Genomic DNA, 24,128 nt, shown 5'->3' on the forward strand with positions numbered 1-24,128 from the left:
CTGTATGTTTAACAGGCCTCTGACCAGGAATGATCACTCCCACCTTTGGCACCCCGTGCTGTCTTAACATCTAACACCCATCTCTTGGCTCTGAGATCAGTGGCAACATGGTCTGTTTGATTTATAGTTCTCCATCTGGTGACACCCAGGTTCCTTTATGTATGTTTTTCCGCTGGAAGTTTGTGCTGGAGATGAACAACCTTAATGATGTAGTGAAGCTGATAAACCTAACCCCATTGTCATTGCTTAGGTTGTGTAGACTGTGCCTTCCTGTTGTGTCTTGGAATATTTGTTCTTACCCAACCTTGGCATTCATATCACCATGGAGGATCCTCAGGTGTCCATTTGGTATAGCGTCCATCAGTGCCTCTAGCTGTGCATAGAACTTGTTTTTCACTTCACTTTCTCTCCTCCGCGGGAGCATGACTGTTCACAAAAGTCGCCTTAATATGCTTTACATCCAGTGTTAGAACAGATATTCTTGGGTTGACTGAAATGAACTCTGAAGCATTAGTGGCCAAAGTCTTACTGATGCAGAAACCAGTGCCTAACAGATGACCTCGTTCACAGGCTCGATACAGAATAGTACAGTTTTCAACATCAGTGCTGCCAGCATCCTCCCACCGGATTTCTTACAGTGCAACTAGGTCTAGTTCATACCTCTGAATTTCTTTGACAACACTGATTGCAGCTCCTGTCTTGTACAGACTCCTTACATTCCACATTCCAAATCGTATACCATTTCTTTGCCATTGACGACGTCTATTTTTGTCAGTAAGGTTCCGAGGCTTAATTGTAGTTTTGAAAGCATGTTTAATTTTATACAAAGAGAGGGCGCTGGCCTCCCGTCCAACCTGTGGTGTTACCCTCACAGCTTACAGGATTGCTGGCTTTTCTTAAGGGGTGGGCTCCCCTCAGGAGTTGGGTTAGAAGTAGGAATAAGAAAATTGCAAAGACACCCTCGGGCCTCAAAACCTAATACCGTTGGGGTCGAAAAAGCAAGAGTTGGCCAAGGGGGGACGACAGGGAAGGAGAAAGAAGGAGCCTGACACAAGTAAGTGGAAGCAATGTCAGACTCAGCTCGGGTCTCCGCGGACGCCACCCGCGTACTGCTAGCTGAAGTCCCCTGGGGGATGAGCAACAATAGTATCATCAGTAAATCACAGTTTGAATTTCAGAAGAGTTGCTCAACTGAGAATGTGATTTACACATTCACTCAACAAATTTTACTAACATTGAATAACAAAATAACATCAGTCGGTATCTAATGCAACCTATCTAAGGCATATGACTATGTGAATCACAATATTCTCTGAGATAAATTGAGGTTTTATGCAAATGATGCTTTCGTCAATCAGTGGACTGTGTAGTACCTAACATAAAGAGTGCAGAATGTTGTACTTAATAATCCACCCAGTGCAGTCTCTTGTATAGGAGGAAATCATGTAAAGATTTCCCCAACATTCAATCTTAGGCCCCATGTTGTTCCTCATGTACAGAAATGATGTTTCATATAATGTACAACAAACAGAATTATTTCTTTTTGCTGGTGACAGTAGTATTGTAATCAGGCCCAGCATACATACAGCACCAGAAGAAATGATAAACAGTCATTGACTCTCTTTCTGCAAATCGTCATACTCTAAATTATAAAAAAAAAAAAAAACACACCATATATTCAGTTCTGTACATCTAGAGATTCTACACCAGTGATACGTGCAACACATAATGAGGAAATAGTAAATAGGTTGGAAACGTCTTAGTTTTTAGGTGTGCATATTGATGAGAATTTAAACGGGAAAAAGTACATTTTAGAACTCCTTAAAGAACTTAGCTCAGCCACATTTGCACATAAAATCAATACCAGAAGAAAAACTGACGTTCATTACTCCATATGAAGATTGTTATTAGCACGGGAAGGGGTGTACAGTGTTGCATCCAAAGCTTTTGATCACTTATCCAGTGATATAAAATGTCTGACAGACAGCAGAGTAAAATTTGAAAACAAACTGAAGAAGTTCCTCCCTTATAACTCCTCCTGTTCTGCAGAAGTAATTCTGTTATTGTATATAGTAAAAAATTATCACGCAAATGATCCATAGAACATGAAATTAACTATCTAACCAATTTTGGCCAACATCGGCCTTCCTCAGTTAATAAAATACAGGTCGTGCTTCATTCCCAACTCGGCAGAAATTGAGAGGCAGTCTGATTATTTCCAAAACACTTACCTCTGTTTCATCAACCTGATTCTGAAATCCTGGGTAATAGTAGTTCTCCAGCATAAATTTTTATTCTGCGGTATGGTGCACATGGTTTTGAAACTTCCTGGCAGCTTAAAGCTGTGTGCCAGACTGAGACTCAAATATAGGATCTTCATCTTTTGCGGGCAAGTGCCCTACTGACTGAGCTATCCAAGAAAGACTTACGGTCTGTCCTAACAACTTTACTTCTGCCAGTACCTCATTCCTACCTTCCAAACTCCACAGAAGTTCTCTTTCATAACTTGTGGGACTAGCACATCTAGAAGAAAGAATATTGTGATGACATGGCTTAGCCACAGCCTGGGGGATTGTTTCCAGAATGAATTTTCACTGTGCAGAGGGGTGTGCACTGATTTCTGCAGAATTGCTAGTCCCGCAAGGTATGCAGGAGAATTCTCTGAATTTTGGAAGGTAGGAGATGAGGAGTGAGGGCAGTTTGAGTTGTGTTTGGATACCTCAGTCACTAGAGCAGTTTTCTGTGAGAGGCAAACGTCTCACATCCGAGTCCTGGTCTAGCACACAGTTTTAATCTGTCAGGAAGTTTCAGTATTAGTTCGGATTGATATGTACTTGTGTAATTGTGCAATTGTGTCCTGTTCATTCTTCCCTTCTTGACCTTGGAACTGAGAGATAACCGATTACGTAATTTTTTCTGTTGTGTTTCAAAGTCATTGTCGATTAACAATTAACCAAGAGCACACAAATATTCATTGTTTAATAGCAATTAATTACTAAAAATAATATCTTATCTTTCTCAGAAACCTTAATATCTGCAAGATAAGTTTGTGAAAAGTTCTTTCATTAAGGTAGTACAAAAGTCCAGTTTTAAAGACATTTGTTAAGTTTATTTTTCTGCTAAAGTGATGGCTCTCCCAGCTTCCTATTATTGCAGTTCAACTTCATTATGCTGTTAGTGAAGCTAGGATTCCATCGTTCTATCCACAAAGATTTTGTATGTTTTCTTTTGGCTCATGTTGAAGCCTTGGTGTTGTGCCAACAAGAATCCTATCACCTTCTGAGATTGATTTGATTCTTTTCTCATAATTTTTTGGTACATCTAAATCTCTGTTCATTTCCCTGTTCTGGCACATTACATCACTTATTTCACAACCCTTGGCAGCCGTATCTGAAAACAAAAACATTGGCTGGGAGAATAGCTTAAAAAAAATGTGGTTAACCTTTGACATGTAATTTCTTATGTACAAAACAGCAATTTTCACTCTAGAATCTACCACTGTGCAGCATTTGCAGAATAGCAATGCTAGAGTAACAATCCTGACTCCACAGAAGTGGTGAAGCTGCACTTACACACTAAGAATCAAAACTACTCAGGAATGTACTGGTTTTACAATACTAAGAATCAAAAGTACTTATAGCATTTACAGGATTTTACATACTTCTAAGCCAAGAAAAAGACGCAGCATAAAGATGGCTCCAGGAACAAGCTGCAACAGAAAGGGATTACTAAAGTGATGGAACAATATTGCAGTTATAGGTAAAGTTAATGTCCCCTCACTTTTCATCGACTTGAGGATTTAGCTTTTTTTTGATGTAGTGATGTCAGGTTGTGTTTGGCCTGTGTGTATCTTGTGCCCCAAGCAATGTATTCAAATTCAGATCAGCAACATTGAAGGGTTCAATGGAATAAAAGTCAGCAGTTTAAGAAACCAATTCTGAAGTCTATATCCCCCTAAATTGACAAAGCAGTTCTGAACCAATGTGTTACTAGCTGCTATTAAATCTTGTCCCAGTAATTCTGTGAAATTGCTGTCCTATCCCCCATGACAAGAAGTTATGTTTCAATAAATTGCTAACAGCTTTATGGATGGGACTCTTCCCTGTACAGCCTATATGCCATGGGCTGGTGTGTCTTATGTTTTGATAGGCTGTCCCAACCTAACAGCTGCCACTCTGCTAATGGCGTTGTCAGATGATGGCACGCTGGAGCTCATTGCCGGATGCTGAGAGGAAGGGTGGCATCCCTCTGAAGTCTCTGCTGCTGTCAGGCCACTCACCTTTTAACAAGCAGTTATCACTGTCAGCAGTATACCAGCGCCTCCACAGCAGTTCTGTTGTCATTAGTAGTGATTGATGTGTTGTACCCTCCAATCCTTCCCCCTCCAAGGGATATGCTCACTTTGATTAGTTTTATGGCGTATTGTTTCTGTAATATGCTTAACTGTTGCTAGGTTGAGAAAATCATTTACATTTTGTATGTACAATTTTAGATTAGTATCTACATTTCTCCTCTTTGTCAGCATCAAATATGACATGTGAAGCAACTCAAATCTCTTGATACGGGCAAGTCTTCAGGGCCAGATTGTATACCGATTAGGTTCCTTTCAGATTACGCTGATACAATAGCTCCCTACTTAGCAAATCATATACAACCACTCGCTCACCAATAGATCTGTACCTACAGATTGGAAAATTGCGCAGGTCCCACCAGTGTTTAAGAAGGGTAGTAGGAGTAATCCTTCGAACTACAGACCTATATCATTGACGTCGGTTTGAAGTAGGGTTTTGGAGCATATACTGTATTCAAACATTATGAATCACCTTGAAGGGAACGATCTATTGATATGTAATCAGCATGGCTTCAGAAAATATCGTTCTTGTGCAACGCAGCTAGCTCTTTATTCGCACGAAGTAATGGCCGCTATCGACAGGGGATCTCAAGTTGATTCCGTATTTCTAGATTTCCGGAAAGCTTTTGACACGGTTCCTCACAAGCGACTTCTAATCAAGCTGCGGGCCTATGGGGTATCGTCTCAGTTTGCGACTGGATTCGTGATTTCCTGTCAGTAAGGTCGCAGTTCGTAGTAATAGACAGCAAATCATCGAGTAAAACTGAAGTGATATCAGGTGTTCCCCAGGGAAGTGTCCTGGGACCTCTGCTGGTCCTGATCTATATAAATGACCTGGGTGACAATCTGAGCAGTTCTCTTAGGTTGTTCGCAGATGATGCTGTAATTTACCGTCTAGTAAGGTCATCCGAAGACCAGTATCAGTTGCAAAGCGATTTAGAAAAGATTGCTGTATGGTGTGGCAGGTGGCAGTTGACGCTAAATAACGAAAAGTGTGAGGTGATCCATATGAGTTCCAAAAGAAATCCGTTGGAATTCGATTACTCGATAAATGGTACAATTCTCAAGGCTGTCAATTCAACTAAGTACCTGGGTGTTAAAATTACGAACAACTTCAGTTGGAAAGACCACATAGATAATATTGTGGGGAAGGCGAGCCAAAGGTTGCGTTTCATTGGCAGGACACTTAGAAGATGCAACAAGTCCACTAAAGAGGCAGCTTACACTACACTCGTTCGTCCTCTGTTAGAATATTGCTGTGCGGTGTGGGATCCTTACCAGGTGGGATTGACGGAGGACATCGAAAGGGTGCAAAAAAGGGCAGCTCGTTTTGTATTATCACGTAATAGGGGAGAGAGTGTGGCAGATATGATACGCAAGTTGGGATGGAAGTCATTAAAGCAAAGACGTTTTTTGTTGCGGCGAGATCTATTTACGAAATTTCAGTCACCAACTTTCTCTTCCGAATGCAAAAATATTTTGTTGAGCCCAACCTACATAGTTAGGAATGATCATCAAAATAAAATAAGAGAAATCAGAGCTCGAACAGAAAGGTTTAGGTGTTCGTTTTTCCCGCGTGCTGTTGGGGAGTGGAATGCTAGAGAGATAGTATGATTATGGTTCGATGAACCCTCTGCCAAGCACTTAAATGTGAATTGCAGAGTAATCATGTAGATGTAGATGCAGATGTATGAGCATTTCTTAGTTTCTTTCTGCAATGACAGGCTTTCTGCTCATTGCTGGGGCTGCATGCCCCTTTTGTGCCTTTGTTCATGATGCCACAGCAACTAAGGCAACCACATTTGGCCCGTTAATGCATTATTGTACATACTTAAAAAAAACTCCGCACACTTGATCACAAAACATAACTGTAACACTGTTACAATGTCATTGCTGAAGGGATATATGTTCTAAAACTTGTGTAATATGTTGCGTGGCAGAGACAGCCTATTGGTGTATTATTTATTTATTTTCTTTTTTTTTCAGCTGATGAACAGTTTAGTGATTTGTGTTTTAAATTTGGCTTGGAACTTGATGAAGTGGTGAGTGTTATAAACTACTTATTACTTCTAAAGTAGTTTTTATTGGAAGTCTTTTTTTTGTGATTTTAGACCAGTTGTTCTATTTAAGTTGTGTGTTGAAAAGCTTATCTCACTTCTCTTTATTTACTAGTTTGATATAATTCAAAATATTGTATGAAGTTGGTGTGGTGATACAGCATGCGGAACATGCTATAAAGAGGCAGAATAAACTGGAAGACTTTTTTGTAGTACAATAATTTAGACATACAAATCATGTCAAACAGTAATGTATAAAGAAAATCTGTGTGAAAAATTGAAAAATATGAGAACCGATAGCACTTATGTCAAAGCAACATTAAAAATCTGTCAGATGCACATACACTCTTTACTTTGAGCAAGCATCCTCGTAATGTTACTTTCAAACTTTACTGCAACTTAATATAAATATTAGAACATGCATATAATTTTTAGAGGTGCGTCATGAGGAGGCAAAATAAAAATTAACAGTTGCTGCGTATTTTCCTATGGAGTCTTTAATGGAACAGATTGGTAGAGCAGTTAAACACTAGAACTCAAAACCAACGTTAGTTGTTCACAAATTTGACTTACTTTTGTATCGGGGAAAAGTGTTAATCAAATGACACATTCCTCACCCCTTGCATGTAATCACTCGTAGGAAATTTCATTTTTGTATCAACATCCATTTGTGGAGCATCAAGAGTCCAACTCAGCTGGCCACCCTGTACAGTGTCCCACTCCTACCCCAGCTAACATAATGACCAAACGTCAAACATGATGCTATGTAGCAATGGTGTGGGATAAAATTTTACTGTGGAAAAAGCGTAGAGGCATTATATTGTAACGACGAAAGTAGAAAACATTACAGTACGAGCACATTGTCAAAACTAATGTTCCAATATTTCCAAGCCTTTTGAATAAGTTGATTAAAATTCTGTCTTTACGCCAGCTTATTTTCTGTACAGATAAAAGCCATTCCTACAGGTTAAGAATGTTATGATGATGTGATGGCTATTGGATGTGTCTAATGTTAATGAATGTTACAGCCAGCCAGCTGGGCACTACTTGTCACTTCACTGGCCCTGCAGTACTTGCCACATACTGAGGTTTTGGCTGCTACACCACGTCGGCAGAGTGAAAATGTCAGACTGATATGTGCTGCTGATATGTGCTGTGAGTTGTTTACAATGCAAGCACAGTGTGATATGCACAACAACTGCAAAGTAGGAAAAGTGTATGATGCATAAATAGTAGGAGAAGGATAAGAACAAATCTGAGAGTAAACTTTCTGACTGAACATTATACCAAAATTGACCTTTGGCAGTGGGAAATTATTGCCAGTGTAGAGCCATCACAAGATGCTTCTGCCATTATGGAACAAATTGGTTAAAATCATGTACAAGTATGTAAAAGGCTTAATTCGTATGATATCGTGTCACTAGGCTCCAGGGAGTTTCTTTGAGGGAGCAGGAGTACCAGGAACCAAGCATTTTGTGAAGGTTTCAGTCTTGATGAGCACTACATTGAGGCGGATTGATGGGACAACCTGTTGAAGTATGGTGAGTGGTTGGTTGATGGGTAGGTTTGGGGAAAAGGACCAAACAGCGAGATCATTGGTCCCATCAGATGAGGGAAGAATTGGGAAGGAAATCTTCCGTGCCCTTTCAAAGGAACCATCCCAGCATTTGCGTGAAGCGATTTAGGGAAATCATGGAAAACTTAAATCAGGATGGCCGGACGCGGGTTTGAACTGTCATCCTCCCAAATGCAAGTCCAGTGTGCTAACCGGTGTGCCACCTTACTCGGTGGTACATGTGTGAGGATAGATTTGGAAATACATTTTGTAAGAAAGCATAAGAAGAACTGTTTTTGCAAGAACAAATCTCTGAATGATGTTCCAAAACAATGGGTACCAGATAGAAAAATGAGGTGCCAAGCATAAGAGTGTAATGGAGCCAGACAAAGTATTGTTAAAGTAGATAGTAGTAGGATAACTTATTAGGAGATAAGAGTTGTCCAGTGTCATTTTAGTGTGGAATGAGAATTAGAAGTTGTGTGTGCATAAGCATGCCAAGTAGTGAAATATGTTTAAAATAATGAGGAGAGCATGAGGCCCATGAGAGATGATGTGACATTAAGCAATGTGAGGAGAGATTCCAAGGTGACGAAAGCCATAGTGAATACATATGTGACATTGTAGAGTGTATGCTGAAGAGGAATGTAATCCATACACTTTGAGGATAAAAGGCCTAGGAACAGGACATAAGGGCATGGAGAGAGAGAGATGCCAAGGGCACAGGACTTGCAGGACAAAAAATAAAGGCAGGATGTTATGTGAGTCCCAAGAGAACTAATGAACTATTAAGTAAAATAGTAAATAAATAGCTTAGCAGCATAAGAGGAAGTCTAGTGATGAGTAAGCATTGTAGGTTAACTTCAGTCTCTTAACCATGTGGTTTAAGCCAACGGACACTCCTTTAGTGAAAACTGGTTCCATAAATGTGATACGACATCCAATGGACTTGGGAATCTCAGGTGTAGACTGGTTCTAGGTGGGGACCTGGAGAGGGGGGGGGGGGGGGGGGGTGGCAGATCTTCCCATAGAAGGTGGTAATGGTGCCACTTCTATTTTGTGGGTAAATCTGGGGGAAGATAGTGGTAAAGCATTGCAGCTGGCAAGCGTGACATGTAGGAATTGCGGTTATGGTAACAGGGGTAACAGGGCTGTTTATTCATTGTGAAACAGGCCAAGCATGGCTCTGCAAAACCTGCCAGCACAGTGGTAACATACGGTTCTTGCATGGGTTTCTCCACTGACAGACTTCAGTGGTGGTGTCGAGAACATGACTAGATGTGGCGCAGTAGCATAACAGATGCTCTGCTAGTCAGTATCAATAGCTATCATTTTGTAGCAGATTCATTTACAGCCCACCATTGCCACTAGGATGTGGAGGCTAAGCCTGACAGGGGGTGAAGCCATGGGGAGAGTTTAGGTCTCCGTTGTTGTTATAGCTTCCTGCACTAAATCTCCTTTTCGGACTTGTGGCACTGCATGGCAGGGCTATCCCAGGCCCTCTGCTCATGGGTGCAGTGGGTCGAGTCTCAGGCACAGTGGCCATCTTCTTCTGCTTCTGGTGCAGGTGCTGTTACGCGTCATGGCATCACCTGCCAGGATGCATGTTTCAACTGTGAAGTGGCTACCTCTGCAAGAATTCTGGCCACCTCTTGAGTGCCGATAATGCCGTGTGCTTGTGGCGCAACTCCCACAACTGGGTCATGTGCCAGTACTGGGCCAGTACCCGTGCCGGGTGCACATTTCGTAGTCAGCTGTCTGACCACTAGCTGTCATGTTGCTAGACCCAAGGTCCTTGCCATGTGCTGAGAGGGGTGTGGTTGTTGCTCTGTGTCATCAGAGTGCAAGTGTCTTAGTGAAACAAAGTATTTATTTTGATAGCTGTGTTTCTGTGGGCCACTCCCAGCCAGCAACCCTGCCACAACCCCTCACCATCAGCCATCCAACACCCCGTGGGTTGGCTTTAACGTGACTGTATGAACAGTCTTTGAATTATACTCAAGTGTGTCAAGTAAGGGGAGACTATCTGGAATAACTCAGGCATTAAAACCACTCTGAACTGTCTTTGTTTTTTTACTAACCCAGTCTCGAAACTTTTTGGCTGACGAGGTTTACCATCAAGGTCTTTGGTTGGGAATTCGCTTCTGCAGGACAATGAACCAGCGGTAAACAAATATCAGCTTTATTATGAGCAGCTTGCAGATATCCAGGCTAAAGAAAACGGTTGAAATTATGAAGCACATGAATAATCTCCCAGCATCATTATCATTAGTGACTGCAATCCAATGGGACATGTAGGTTTCCTGGCCGTACAAATCACTAGCCCACAATAGAACTACCATCCTTTGTTCTTAATCACCAACAGCTAAAGACTGGCCCGCAGTAATAGGCTGTCAGTTCACTGTTGGTTAAGAGATATCAGTGTGTGCAGAAAAGACTCTATAAACCAACTCCCTCGTCTCTTCTGTTCATGCTCATGTCCATTCCTCCTATTAAGGCTGTTGGTGCTTAAAACAGTGGCATCCCTCACTGCATGACCATCAAAATCAGAAATTCTCATTCCAGAATGGAATAGTTTGAACAGCTTAAAATAAAACCTTTGAAAATGCAATGAAACATGATCTCTCATATTCTATTTTATTTTACAGTATATTACAATATGACACAGCATTACACCCACAAGGATGTAATAAACATGCATAAGAATTAAAATATTATGTGATATTTTCTTATTATGTTATTTAAAGTGCATTACGTCTGTTTAGAGCTGAGTATGGTATGTATGAGAATATAAAATTTAATGTTACAATTTTGTCTGAAATGATAATGTTGGTAAGACATTTTAAACCTAATTTCACTATTTATCAATAATATACATAGCATTAATTTCTGGTTGGTACTAGGATATGTAAAAATAATGAGCTCTATATTGGTAGAAGCTTGAAAATTTGCTTTTTAAATGTTTTTGTCAGTGGTTGAACTACTGTAAAGCAGAAATAATATTACTTGATGCATTTGATTACAGTTAATATATTCTTCTTTCAATACAGACCACAGAGAAGCAGATGCAGGCAAAGGAACAAGGATTGGAGCATATTGAAACAGCAGCATCAGAAGATGTAATTTATAGGATTGACATACCAGCCAATCGGTATGATCTCCTTTGTTTAGAGGGCCTTGTCACAGGACTTCTTGTTTTTCTAGGAAGGTAGGTTTTTGAGTAAGCTTACATAGTCATCTTATAAATGTGAAGAAAACATTATTAGTATGCGTGACATACATTTTATGATCACTAAACTGTACATTTATGTAATAAAGGTGCTCGTAATTTCCTGTTCATACAACATATCCTTTTGAAGGATTGCTAATGATGCACACAGATGAAACTATTGTTACTGAATGTATCACTGCAGTGCAGAAGCTGCAAGGGCTGATAGGAGATGCTAAATTAGTCTTCCATAATAGATTAGAAGACATTATTACTATGCATTACACAAATTTCCCATGTTTACTAAACCGTACATTTATGTAATAAAGGAACTAGTAAGTTCCTGTTCATACAGCACATGAATTTTCAGAATTGCTAGTGATGTACACAGAAGAAACTATTATTATTGAATATACCACTACAATATGAGGCCACAATGGTTAAACCCTTAGCTTACAAAGTCATGTGAGAGACGTAGCATGCCGACCTGGCCAAACATCACGTAGACGTATCAGAGATGTGGTACGTTTACCGCACCAAACAAGCGGATGTCATGTGAGAGATGTCATCAGTCAGCCGCACCAAATGTAAACAGAATGTCTCTGACACGTTGCGGAGCTGATTGAGTACATGTGGCATACACAGTGTTCTTTGCCGCATTCGGACCTGCCGGCATTACAGAAATACTTTCACAATGTTCCCAATGTGTAGCAAACGTGTTCACAAGGAAAGGGAGACATGCGGTGGCATAGCCAACAATGATTTTGCAGGATATTTTGACAGCGGCAGTGACAGTGGTAGTGACATTTTACCTCCTATACGAAAACGGTGTAAGCGGTTGGTGATTGAAGATGATACTGATGAAGAAGAGCAAACCTACCAGCAACAATGAGAGTCGTGGATGTGGCAAAAGAAAGACAATGAACTAACAATCTGGACATATACGGAAATTCCCGGAATAAAGGAAGCAGCTTTACAGCACGTGAGTACAGGCATAAGAGAACTAGACGTTTTCTATGTAATATTTAATAGCACAGTTTGGAAAAACATCGTAACTGAGATGAATAGATATGCACAAGATGTACTCAACAGTGAACAGAATAGACAAAAAATGGACCAAAAGTGGTCACCTATTGGCTGTAATGAAATAAAAATATACATTGCACTATGTAGAATCATGGCTGAAGTAAGGAAACCGTCGATTCAGATGTATTGGTCTAGGAGGGCCGTTATAGAAATGCCAATATTTAGGAAAATTATGCTATTCAGGAGATTTCTGCACATAAATAGATTTCTGCATCTAGAGAATAACAGTTTAGCCAACAACACAGATAAGCTGTACAAACTAAGGCCAGTCATAGATAAGTTCAATCAAAAATTTAAGGAAGTGTACACAATGCAAAAGAATACTGCCATTGATGAATCATTAATGAAATTTAAGGGGTGCTTATCCTACAAACAATTTAACCTATCAAAAAGAGCGAGGTTTGGTATTAAAATTTATAAATTGTGTGAGTCAAGTTCAGGATACTGCTATGATTTTAAGATATACAAGCGTGATGCTAGTGGTAGTGCCTCTGAAAGTGTAGTTCTAAAACTATCACAGTCAGTATTACACAGAGGGCATACTCTATATTTAGATAACTGGTTTTCTTCACCGAAATTTTTCAAAACTCTCCTCACCAATAAAACTAATGTGATTGGAACAGTGTGCTCAGACAGAAAAAATATGCCCAGAGACTTCCTGAAGGCAAACTTAAAGAAGGGAGAATATACAGTGAGGAGTTGTAATGAAATATTGGCACTAAAATGGAAAGATAAACGAGACGTTTACATGCTTTCCACAAAACATTCAACAGCAGAAATGATTGCCACAGACACACCTCTCCGCAATGCGTCGTGGAAACTAAAAGGTGTCATCCAATACAATAGAGGCATGATTGGAATTGATCGCCAAGATCAGATGCTCGCATGCTTCCCTGTGATTAGAAAATGTATGAAAGGATACCGCAAGATATTATTGTACCTATTTGATGCTACTTTATTTAACACGTACATTTTGTATTACAAAATACATTGCGGCAAATGACAGAGCTACGCAGAATATAGGATTCACATTGCAGAATCATTGTTGAAAACTACACCTTTACCGGAATATAATCAGAAGGGACGATTAGCATCCGGCGATATACCACAAAGACTGCACGTGCAACATTGGGTACATTTTCCCAAACATATATTCCAACTCCATCAAATGTAAATCCTGCGAGAGCTTGTGTAGTGTGCAGAAAGCATAAACGATGCAGCGAAACAGTGTGGGAATGCAATAAGTGCAGGGTTGCATTACATGTGCCAGATTTGATTTGAACGATGTCATATAATCAAAGACTATTAAATTAGTGTACATGTCATTGTGAAGATGTTGCATTTGAAAATATGTTTGCCAATGTACTAATGTAACAGGTCCCAGGATGTTTTGAACAAAATATTATACAGTCTTAGAGCATTGCATTGTTCTGAAAATTATTATTGAGATGTATTTCATCAATGTATGTTTACTTATAAAGGGAAATAAAACGTTTGTGAATATATCGTTGCATTCGAGACAATGAGTGTCTCATTTCCAATCGGCAACTAATTGTCATTATTTATGATACCTGTAGAAATGTCACGTTACTGGTATTTCACACATGTACTTACAAGTCCCAAGGGCGTCTGCATGACTTCGTATGCCACCAGGCATAGTGCACTGCAGCCTTAGCATCGCCGGGAATCATAAGGCACATCTGTACCTTGCAGCCACTTACGGCTCACGCTAACAGAACTTAAATCGTAAGGCATAGGGTTAAAAGAGACGCTAAATTTGTCTTCAATAATAGATATGTTTTGTGTCCAATCTCAACATTCCTGCTTCCAAATTTGCAAGTAGATACTTAATTAGCAATCTACAAAGAATATTCGAAAAGTAAGGACTGTTGATGATGATTAAATGTTGGAAGTTCAGAATAAAGTTGTTCGAATGCAGTGTCATCAATTAATTGTTTGGTAAGTGACAGAAATCATTGTTTTGATTCATTAGTCATTTGTTTGTGAATGAAAGCAAACAACAGTGGCTTCAAACTCATTGTTCACATGTCGCAAAGTGCATACTGTAATTGAGTTTTATGTGTGCAGGAGGATATGCAATTCCTCCTGTTCATCAGGGACAGTACCTAGTTTATTTGGCCTACAGCATTGGGTGAAGGAAAGGTTAGACAGTGTTCAGACTGATTAAATTGTGCACGAACTGGGCAGAAAACTGCAGTTTGAACTGGTTTATGAATTTCATGATGAATGCATCACTATTTATGAAGATGTACAAATCTTGAAATTATGTGAAAAGTGGGAGCTGAAGATAGCTATCAGCCAACCAAAGTGCAAGGAATGTCAGGTGTTTAAGCATTTTTGAACTGCTGTCAGCAAGATGGAGATGATCTGTTTTCCCATAGTTCTGTGGTTGATGAGACATGGATATTCACTGCAACAGTGAATGAAAACAGCAATCAGTGAAGTGCCACCATTCAACATCACCAAAACAACATAAATTTGAGCAATTTTCTTACTTAAGTTGAGAAATTATGGATGCCATTTCTTGGGACAAAACTGGTGTATGTTTTGGTTGATTCTTATGAAAAGTGTGTCAACAGTTACATCTGATACGTGCAGTAGAATGCTCACAAGAATTAGACGTGCCATCCAAAATTCCAAGCTAACTTACATGCCTGAGGATTAAAGAAGCTAGAAGCTACTGTAAAGTTGTGAAAGAAGTGTCCGTGTAATGTTTCAGTCAAATCAGATACAAACAGCACTTCAGCTGAAATAACTTCAACTTGTTTCAAAATAAGTTTTATTTCTTTTTTATTTGAATCTAGTCTGGTAGGTTGTTGTACAGCGATTTACCACTATGTACAGCAGTTTTTGAAACGGAGAGCCGTTCTTGTTGGGGTGACATGAACTTAGTGGCAGGTTCTGGTCCTATGATAGTGCATAATCTGGTACCACGTGCCACAGAATTAGATTCCCCGCCAGACGTCATGGACATCGAAGACCCTTAGAGGTCTCTGCATCATCGCGCCATAAACAGCGGCGGTGCGCACGTACTGGCCTGCATATAGTGTGAGTGCACCACAGTGGAACACATGGTTCCAGCAGCCAATAGCGGCACCCCCGATGAGAGTATTTAAGAGCCGGCCTCTCGCTCTGCCAGAGAGTCTAATTGTTGCATGAGTCTTGACAAGACAGCATGTTTATCGTACTTTGATCTCGTTAATTGTAGATGTCTTGGAATCGTTTGGTTGTCTCTGTCACTCCGTTGCGTCTTGCGTGTTGTCGTTGTAAGGTCTTTCTCCATCGACGTCATTGTTTCGTGTCCGTCCTTTCCATTTGTTTGTTTGTGCACGGGCCGCTCTCCGTTTGGTCCCACCGCGCTTTCTCGGCCACCCCGCGACTGTTCCGGTTGCGGTCGCAACTGGTTCTAACACACAGAGATGTTTTGTCAATAAACATTAGAGGTTCTTAGACATGCTCATTGTGAAAACCATATAAGAATGGCAGATTAGGCTTTTTATGCAGAAAATAAAACCCAATATAATGCTTACTTCTTTAGTTGAAAATAATTCTGACTGATTTTTTAAAGTTTTATTTATTTATTTATTTATTTTTAAATTTGACAGCAGCTCGATTCTGGGAACTGTACACCAAAAGTTCATTCTGTACCTGTAAACTGAAAGTATGCTTGATATAATTATGAAAATCTGCCTCAATTGCACAAACTATCTGGTGTTTACCTAGGTTTCAGCGTGGGTAACCACGCCTTCTTCAGAACAAATATAAAACAGCTTGCCTAAATAGGCATAGTCAAAGGCTAAAATCAACACCTACAGCGGCAAGACCCCATGCCTATTTAGGCAAGCTGTTTTATATTTGTTCTGAAGAAGGCGTGGTTACCCACGCTGAAACCTAGGTAAACACCAGGTAGTTTGTGCAATCGAAGGAGATTTTTCATAATTATTTTGATACTTATGATTGCTGACACGCTGCAATGCTGAAAGTTCTATGCTTGATATGTCTGTAATATCATGTCCATATTACAGCTTATGTTCAGCACCCATCTTATGTAGCAAATAATTGACATATTCATCTGTGAGAATTTAGCGTAGTAATGCTGTGCTGCAGTCAGTGAGCAAGGCAAAGATCAGAAAAATAAAGGTGCAAGTGGGACTACAAATAAATGCTGTAATCCTTGTGTTTCACCACTGTGTTCGTATGGGAACTTGCTCTCCACCATATGCTTCTCTTTCATGAATCATTTGAACTTAACAGGGGAAAAAACATACACAAAAATACACATTATTTCTGTCATACAGTTGCTCTTAGCTCTGTTTCATACCTGTCCTTTCTCCTCCTTTTTTGACCACTATTCTCTCTCTATTCACCTCACTTTTTATTTAGTCATATCTGTAATTTACAATCAGTAAACAAGATTATTCCAAAGAACTAGGTAGTATGGTACAAGTGGTGCAAGAACTAAATCAGTTTCTCAAACAACTTGTTTCTGTTATCAAAGTTGAACACTGTTACTATATGTGTTATGGACCATCTATTGTTGGAAGAGAGTACTATGATCTCTTGAGTAAAAGTTTATATTGTGTCTAATAATAGATCAGGTTTACAGATAATGTTATCCTGTTCTTCTTTTGTTGCTCTCTTAGAATTAATTTTTGCAAAGTACAAGGTGCACAGATGTTATTCCCAAACAAAGACACTGCCTGCAGAATAACTGTGAACCAAAGTCTCTGATATATCCACTTTTTATGAGATGCTATTCCCATAGCACAATATATTTGAAGGAATGGGAGCAGTCTGTGAGAAATTGAAGCTTAGTTGGTTTTTGTGGTGAGCTGAAGTTGCATTGTTGTGGAATGGTTTGTTTCATCCAGGTTTATGTTTGTCTTACCGTGGGCACCTATTTCATGAAGTGATCTGCCTCCCTGATGCTGTTCGTAACATTGTTTACCTCAAATACCTTCTTATGGTCGTCGTTTCTCGGATTCTTGATGCAATGGTCCAGCGATGCAGTGCCACTACTTGTACCATGGGACTTCATTTCTGTTAGCAGAGTAATTTACTGGCAGCATCTGATTAGAACTATAAGATTTATTGCACACATTAACATATTAAACACAGTTACATGAACTGTCATATTATACAGTTTACAGAATACCAGCAATGTAAAATATATATGCACAATCAAGGCAGTTTACAGAATACCAGCAATGTAAAAGATATATGCACAATCAAGGCATATATTCTGAAGTCTCGCCCTCCCCCCCCCCCCCCCCCCCCCCCTTTCTCAACTAGAATCATGCCTACAAAAAAACTAGCAAAAGAGAAACACACACCATTCATACACACAAGCAAGCACAACTCACCAGCATCTCGGTCTGAAATGCTGGAGTTGGTGGTCATGTGTGCATGAGGTGTGCTTGCTAGTGTGTATGAATGATGTGTTTGTCTTTTGCTGACGAAGGCTGTGACCAATAGCTTAATGTAAGTGTTTTTTAATTGTGCCTGTTTGCAACGTAATGTGTCTTCTTTATGCTAAGTAGCAGTCTATCTTTTCCTACATTGTTGATATTCCTATCTGGAGTTTCCTTTGTGTGAAACACAAAAAGTACATTTTCAGTCCAAACTCTTGTAGCAGCAGATGGTGGGAAGGCTTTGCCACAAGTTTTATCATAATGTCTGCCAGCATTTGATGTGAAGAAATGTGCTCTACTGTGACTTGGGCTGACTTTTTTTCTTCTCTTATAAAGTTTGTTTTGTATCTATGTGTTTGGTTCAACTCTTGTAGCAAGTCAATTGTTGCTTTGTTGTCTCATAATAGTTTGATAGTATCCTTCTAGTAGTTTGGAGATATTTCGTTGTCTAACCTTTGAGTCCATAAAGCCTCCTGATATTGCAACGTCAGGGTCATATATTCTGTCCCAGTTGTGGATGAGGCTGTGGCTGGCTGTTTCTTACTCTACCAGGATATTATTGCACCTTATGATTTAAACAGATATCCAGTTGTTGACTTCCTGTCTTTGGAACCTCTGGCCCAGTCTGCATCACAGCAGTCCTGTGCTTTAAAAAAGAATAGCTTTGCCATTCGTTCCTTTTAGATATCTAAAGATTCTTTTGACTGCTTGCCAGTGTGGCATGCCTGGATTGTTACAAAAAGATTGATAATTCCTGTAGAATATGCTAGGTCTGGCCTTGTTCCTAACTGAGCATACATTAAACTTCCTATTGCTTCATAAAAGGGTATGTTCTTCATAGCTTCTTACTCCTGTTCTAGTTTTGGGCTTATCATGAGTGAGCATTTGGTCACTGTCCATAGATGTGCATATTGTTAAAATGTCTGAACCTTGATTTTTGTAATAGACACAAGGATCAGCTGTTGATGTCTTGAAGTTTAGATTCAGCAGTGTATTGTCTAATTTCAGGTTCTGGCAGCACCCACCTTGCTTTAATCTATACACTGTCTTTTTTAGTCTTTTATTACTAGTATCCTTCGCTGTCTTTGTAACAGTCTACTTCTGGAACTTTCACATAAATCTCTTCATGTAAGTCACAGCCGTGACAACATATAGGTGATAAATGTCAAAATCATGTTTAGCAGCCTTAATTATAAATACCTTAATGAGTTATATTTTATAACTGGTGCATATGTTTCATCATAATCCAGGCTTGCCTTCTGAGCACAAGCTGTGTACTAGTTGTACTCTATAGAGTGTGGCCTTTCAAATCTTTTTTTGTTTTAAATACCTATTTCACATTTGTTTGTTTCTTATCCAAAGATGAAACAGCGGACTTCCATGTGTGGTTCTCTTTGTGCGATTGTAACTCTTCTTGTATTGCTTTCAGCCAGTTTTCAGCATTGTCTGACATCATTGCTTCTTGCACTGAGAAAGGGTTGGTGTCGGATGTCTGTTTAGCTGATAAGCTACAAAGTCACATGGCTTCTTTGGCTTTGGTATACTGAATGACTTCCTTTTTGGCTAAAGTTCTGTGGTTGCTCATTTGCATTATCTGGGCGTGGTTCCTCATTGCAGCTAGTATTCCTCAAAGTACTGCTTGATGTGATAGTGTCAGTTTGGGCTCAGAATCTTCAGCTTTGGTCATTATTTCATTTTGCTTCTTTTCTGTCAGTGGGAGAAACAATTGAGTTGGTTCCTGTGACTTGGTTTCTTCTTTATACTGTTTAGAAGTACCTTTGTGCAAGAAAACATCCCTTGTTTTTATTTTCTATGGGTATTAGGTTCAAAAAGCCTGTATGCTTTTGATTCATTGCAGTATCCTATCAATAGTTGTTTTTGTCCCATTTTTATCGGTTGACTTTCAGAATGTGAACATAGGCCTTGCTTCCAAATATTTTGAGGTGTTGGCGATCTGGTGTTGTGTTTGTCCAAGCTTCTTCTGGCTTCTTGCTTTTTAATGCCTTAGTCGGAGAACTGTTAATTAAATAGACTGCACCAGTGACTGATTCTGCCCAGAATTTATTTGCCAAATTTGCTTTGAAGAGTAAGCACCTCGCTTTTTCTTCTACGGTTATAACACTCAGTATTCTATTTTGTCCTGGTGTATATGGCACTGTAGTCTGATGTCAGATCCCTACTTGTCTAAAAAAATTTATCAGTTCATCATACACACATTCTGTGTCATTACCTGTGTGTAGAATGCCAATCCTTTATCCATTTTGCCTTTCAGCTAGAGTTTTAAAGCATTGGATCAGCTGTGGTACTTTATTTTTATTTCTGAGAGTTGTTGTTGTTGTGGTCTTCAGTCCTGAGACTGGTTTGATGCAGCTCTCCATGCTCCTCTATCCTGTGCAAGCTTCTTCATCTCCCAGTACCTACTGCAACCTACATCCTTCTGAATCTGCTTAGTGTATTCACCTCTTGGTCTCCCTCTACGATTTTTACCCTCCACGCTGCCCTCCAATACTAAATTGGTGATCCCTTGATGCCTCAGAACATGGCCTACCAACCGATCCCTTCTTCTGGTCAAGTTGTGCCACAAACTTCTCTTCTCCCCAATCCTATTCAATACTTCCTCATTAGTTATGTGATCTACCCATCTAATCTTCAGCATTCTTCTGTAGCACCACATTTCGAAAGCTTCTATTCTCTTCTTGTCCAAACTATTTATCGTCCATGTTTCACTTCCATACATGGCTACACTCCATACGAATACTTTCAGAAATGACTTCCTGACACTTAAATCAATACTGGATGTTAACAAATTTCTCTTCTTCAGAAACGCTTTCCTTGCCATTGCCAGTCTACATTTTATATCCTCTCTACTTCGACCATCATCAGTTATTTTGCTCCCCAAATAGCAAAACTCCTTTACTACTTTAAGTGCCTCATTTCCTAATCTAATTCCCTCAGCATCACCCGACTTAATTAGACTACATTCCATTATCCTTGTTTTGCTTTTGTTGATGTTCATCTTATATCCTCCTTTCAAGACACTGTCCATTCCATTCAACTGCTCTTCCAAGTCCTTTGCTGTCTCTGACAGAATTACAATGTCATCGGCGAACCTCAAAGTTTTTATTTCTTCTCCATGAATTTTAATACCTACTCCGAATTTTTCTTTTGTTTCTTTTACTGCTTGCTCAATATACAGATTGAACAACATCGGGGAGAGGCTACAACCCTGTCTTACTCCCTTCCCAACCACTGCTTCCCTTTCATGTCCCTCGACTCTTATAACTGCCATCTGGTTTCTGTATAAATTGTAAATAGCCTTTCGCTCCCTGTATTTTACCCCTGCCACCTTTAGAATTTTAAAGAGAGTATTCCAGTCAACATTGTCAAAAGCCTTCTCTAAGTCCACAAATGCCAGAAACATAGGCTTGCCTTTCCTCAATCTTTCTTCTAAGATAAGTCGTAAGGTCAGTATTGCCTCACGTGTTCCAATGTTTCTACGGAATCCAAACTGATCTTCCCCGAGGTTGGCTTCTACTAGTTTTTCCATTCGTCTGTAAAGAATTCGTGTTAGTATTTTGCAGCTGTGACTTATTAAACTGATAGTTCGGTAATTTTCACATCTGTCAACACCTGCTTTCTTTGGGATTGGAATTATTATATTCTTCTTGAAGTCTGAGGGTATTTCGCCTGTTTCATACATCTTGCTCACCAGATGGTAGAGTTTTGTCAGGACTGGCTCTCCCATGGCCGTCAGTAGTTCCAATGGAATATTGTCTACTCCGGGGGCCTTGTTTCGACTCGGGTCTTTCAGTGCTCTGTCAAACTCTTCACGCAGTATCGTATCTCCCATTTCATCTACATCTACATCCTCTTCCATTTCCATAATATTGTCCTCAAGTACATCGCCCTTATATAGACCCTCTATATACTCCTTCCACCTTTCTGCTTTCCCTTCTTTGCTTAGAACTGGGTTTCCATCTGAGCTCTTGATATTCATACAAGTCGTTCTCTTATCTCCAAAGGTCTCTTTAATTTTCCTGCAGGCGGTATCTATCTTACCCCTAGTGAGATAGGCCTCTACATCCTTACATTTGTCCTCTAGCCATCCCTGCTTAGCCATTTTGCACTTCCTGTCGATCTCATTTTTGAGACGTTTGTATTCCTTTTTGCCTGTTTCACTTACTGCATTTTTATATTTTCTCCTTTCATCAATTAAATTCAATATTTCTTCTGTTACCCAAGGATTTCTACTAGCCCTCGTCTTTTTACCTACTTGATCCTCTGCTGCCTTCACTACTTCATCCCTCAAAGCTACCCATTCTTCTTCTACTGTATTTATTTCCCCAATTCCTGTCAATTGTTCCCTTATGCTCTCCCTGAATCTCTGTACAACCTCTGGTTCTTTTAGTTTATCCAGGTCCCATCTCCTTAAATTCCCACCTTTTTGCAGTTTCTTCAGTTTTAATCTACAGGTCATAACCAATAGATTGTGGTCAGAGTCCACATCTGCCCCTGGAAATGTCTTACAATTTAAAACCTGGTTCCTAAATCTCTGTCTTACCATTATATAATCAATCTGATACCTTTTAGTATCTCCAGGGTTCTTCCATGTATACAACCTTCTTTCATGATTCTTAAACCAAGTGTTAGTTATGATTATGTTGTGCTCTGTGCAAAATTCTACCAGGCGGCTTCCTCTTTCATTTCTGTCCCCCAATCCATATTCACCTACTATGTTTCCTTCTCTCCCTTTTCCTACACTTGAATTCCAGTCACCCATGACTATTAAATTTTCGTCTCCCTTCACAATCTGAATAATTTCTTTTATTTCATCATACATTTCTTCAATTTCTTCGTCATCTGCAGAGCTAGTTGGCATATAAACTTGTACTACTGTAGTAGGTGTGGGCTTCGTATCAATCTTGGCCACAATAATGCGTTCACTATGCTGTTTGTAGTAGCTTACCCGCATTCCTATTTTCCTATTCATTATTAAACCTACTCCTGCATTACCCCTATTTGATTTTGTGTTTATAACCCTGTAGTCACCTGACCAAAAGTCTTGTTCCTCCTGCCACCGAACTTCACTAATTCCCACTATATCTAACTTCAACCTATCCATTTCCCTTTTTAAATTTTCTAACCTACCTGCTCGATTAAGGGATCTGACATTCCACGCTCCGATCCGTAGAACGCCAGTCTTCTTTCTCCTGATAACGACATCCTCTTGAGTAGTCCCCGCCCGGAGATCCGAATGGGGGACTATTTTACCTCTGGAATATTTTACCCAAGAGGACGCCATCATCATGTAATCATACAGTAAAGCTGCATGCCCTCGGGAAAAATTACGGCTGTAGTTTCCCCTTGCTTTCAGCCGTTTGCAGTACCAGCACAGCAAGGCCGTTTTGGTTATTGTTACAAGGCCAGATCAGTCAATCATCCAGACTGTTGCCCTTGCAACTACTGAAAAGGCTGCTGTCCCTCTTCAGGAACCACACGTTTGTCTGGCCTCTCAACAGATACCCCTCCGTTGTGGTTGCACCTACGGTACGGCTATCTGTATCGCTGAGGCACGCAAGCCTCCCCACCAACGGCAAGGTCCATGGTTCATGGGGGGAGAGTATATACAAATATTTTCCTGGAATAATCAGCAATTAAAGTAACAAAGTATCTGGTTCCTTCTATTGACATACCATATTTACCTGAATGTAAGCCACACTCGAATCTAAGCCGCACCTGAAAAATGAGACTCACAATCAAGGAAAACAAATTTATCCGAATCTAAGCTGCTCCTGAAATTTGAGACTCGAAATTCAAGGTGAGAGAAAAGTTTTAGACCGCCCCTCCAAATGGAAACAAAGTTGGTCCATTGTAACGTGAAACACAATTGAGGTTGAATGGATGAAGATACAGCTACAGTAGTTTGGTCGAGTCGTAAGCTCAACAGTTAAGCTTTATGAAATAGCCATTGCTATGTGTCAGGCGCTCCGTCGGTATTTATACGGGTACCCTTCCTTTTTCACATGCTTCGTCTGGTTTGAATCGATTGCTTATTTTGCTTTGATCTGATAAGTGTCGTTCTCTTTGTTATAGGTGTTTACGTCACTCTAAGCTGAAAATGCATTATTGTACTGTGTCATGCATTGTTTATCGCATTCTGATAACGAGTGTTTACGGCCTGTCGCCACTCGCAGTGTGGCTTGCTTAGCGCGCGCTACCGCTGCTTAGAATAAAAAAAAAAAAGAGAAATTATCTCATTAGCGAAACAATGGCAAGAGACTGCTATTTGTTGTTACTTACACTGCCACTTTCTTTGATAATGATCAACAAGAACCAAATAATAGCTGCGTATAATAGAAGATGTTCAGAACGAGAGTTTAGCAAACATTTTTCTCTGTTTGAAAATCTTTGCAGACATCTCTTTAGTACATTACATTCT

The 24,128-nt window shown here is 39.8% G+C and overlaps 1 protein-coding gene across 2 annotated transcripts in view; it reads left to right on the plus strand.

Moving 5' to 3' along the window:
* The window catches only part of LOC126483769 (phenylalanine--tRNA ligase beta subunit), a 111,974-nt gene that overhangs the window by 17,969 nt on the left and 69,877 nt on the right, over positions 1-24,128 (plus strand). The window contains exons 1-3 of one of the 2 annotated variants that reach the window (XM_050106928.1): positions 6,338-6,393; positions 7,437-7,563; positions 11,014-11,171. In XM_050106928.1, the coding sequence (XP_049962885.1) occupies positions 11,029-11,171 (143 nt within the window). In that variant the 5' untranslated portion in view covers positions 6,338-6,393; positions 7,437-7,563; positions 11,014-11,028. Of the gene's footprint in view, positions 1-6,337; positions 6,394-7,436; positions 7,564-11,013; positions 11,172-24,128 lie in introns of those variants that run through there. The other variant, XM_050106921.1, reaches the window with a different exon arrangement.

This window comes from Schistocerca serialis, chromosome 1, assembly GCF_023864345.2.
Source record: "Schistocerca serialis cubense isolate TAMUIC-IGC-003099 chromosome 1, iqSchSeri2.2, whole genome shotgun sequence".
NCBI lineage: Eukaryota > Metazoa > Arthropoda > Insecta > Orthoptera > Acrididae > Schistocerca > Schistocerca serialis.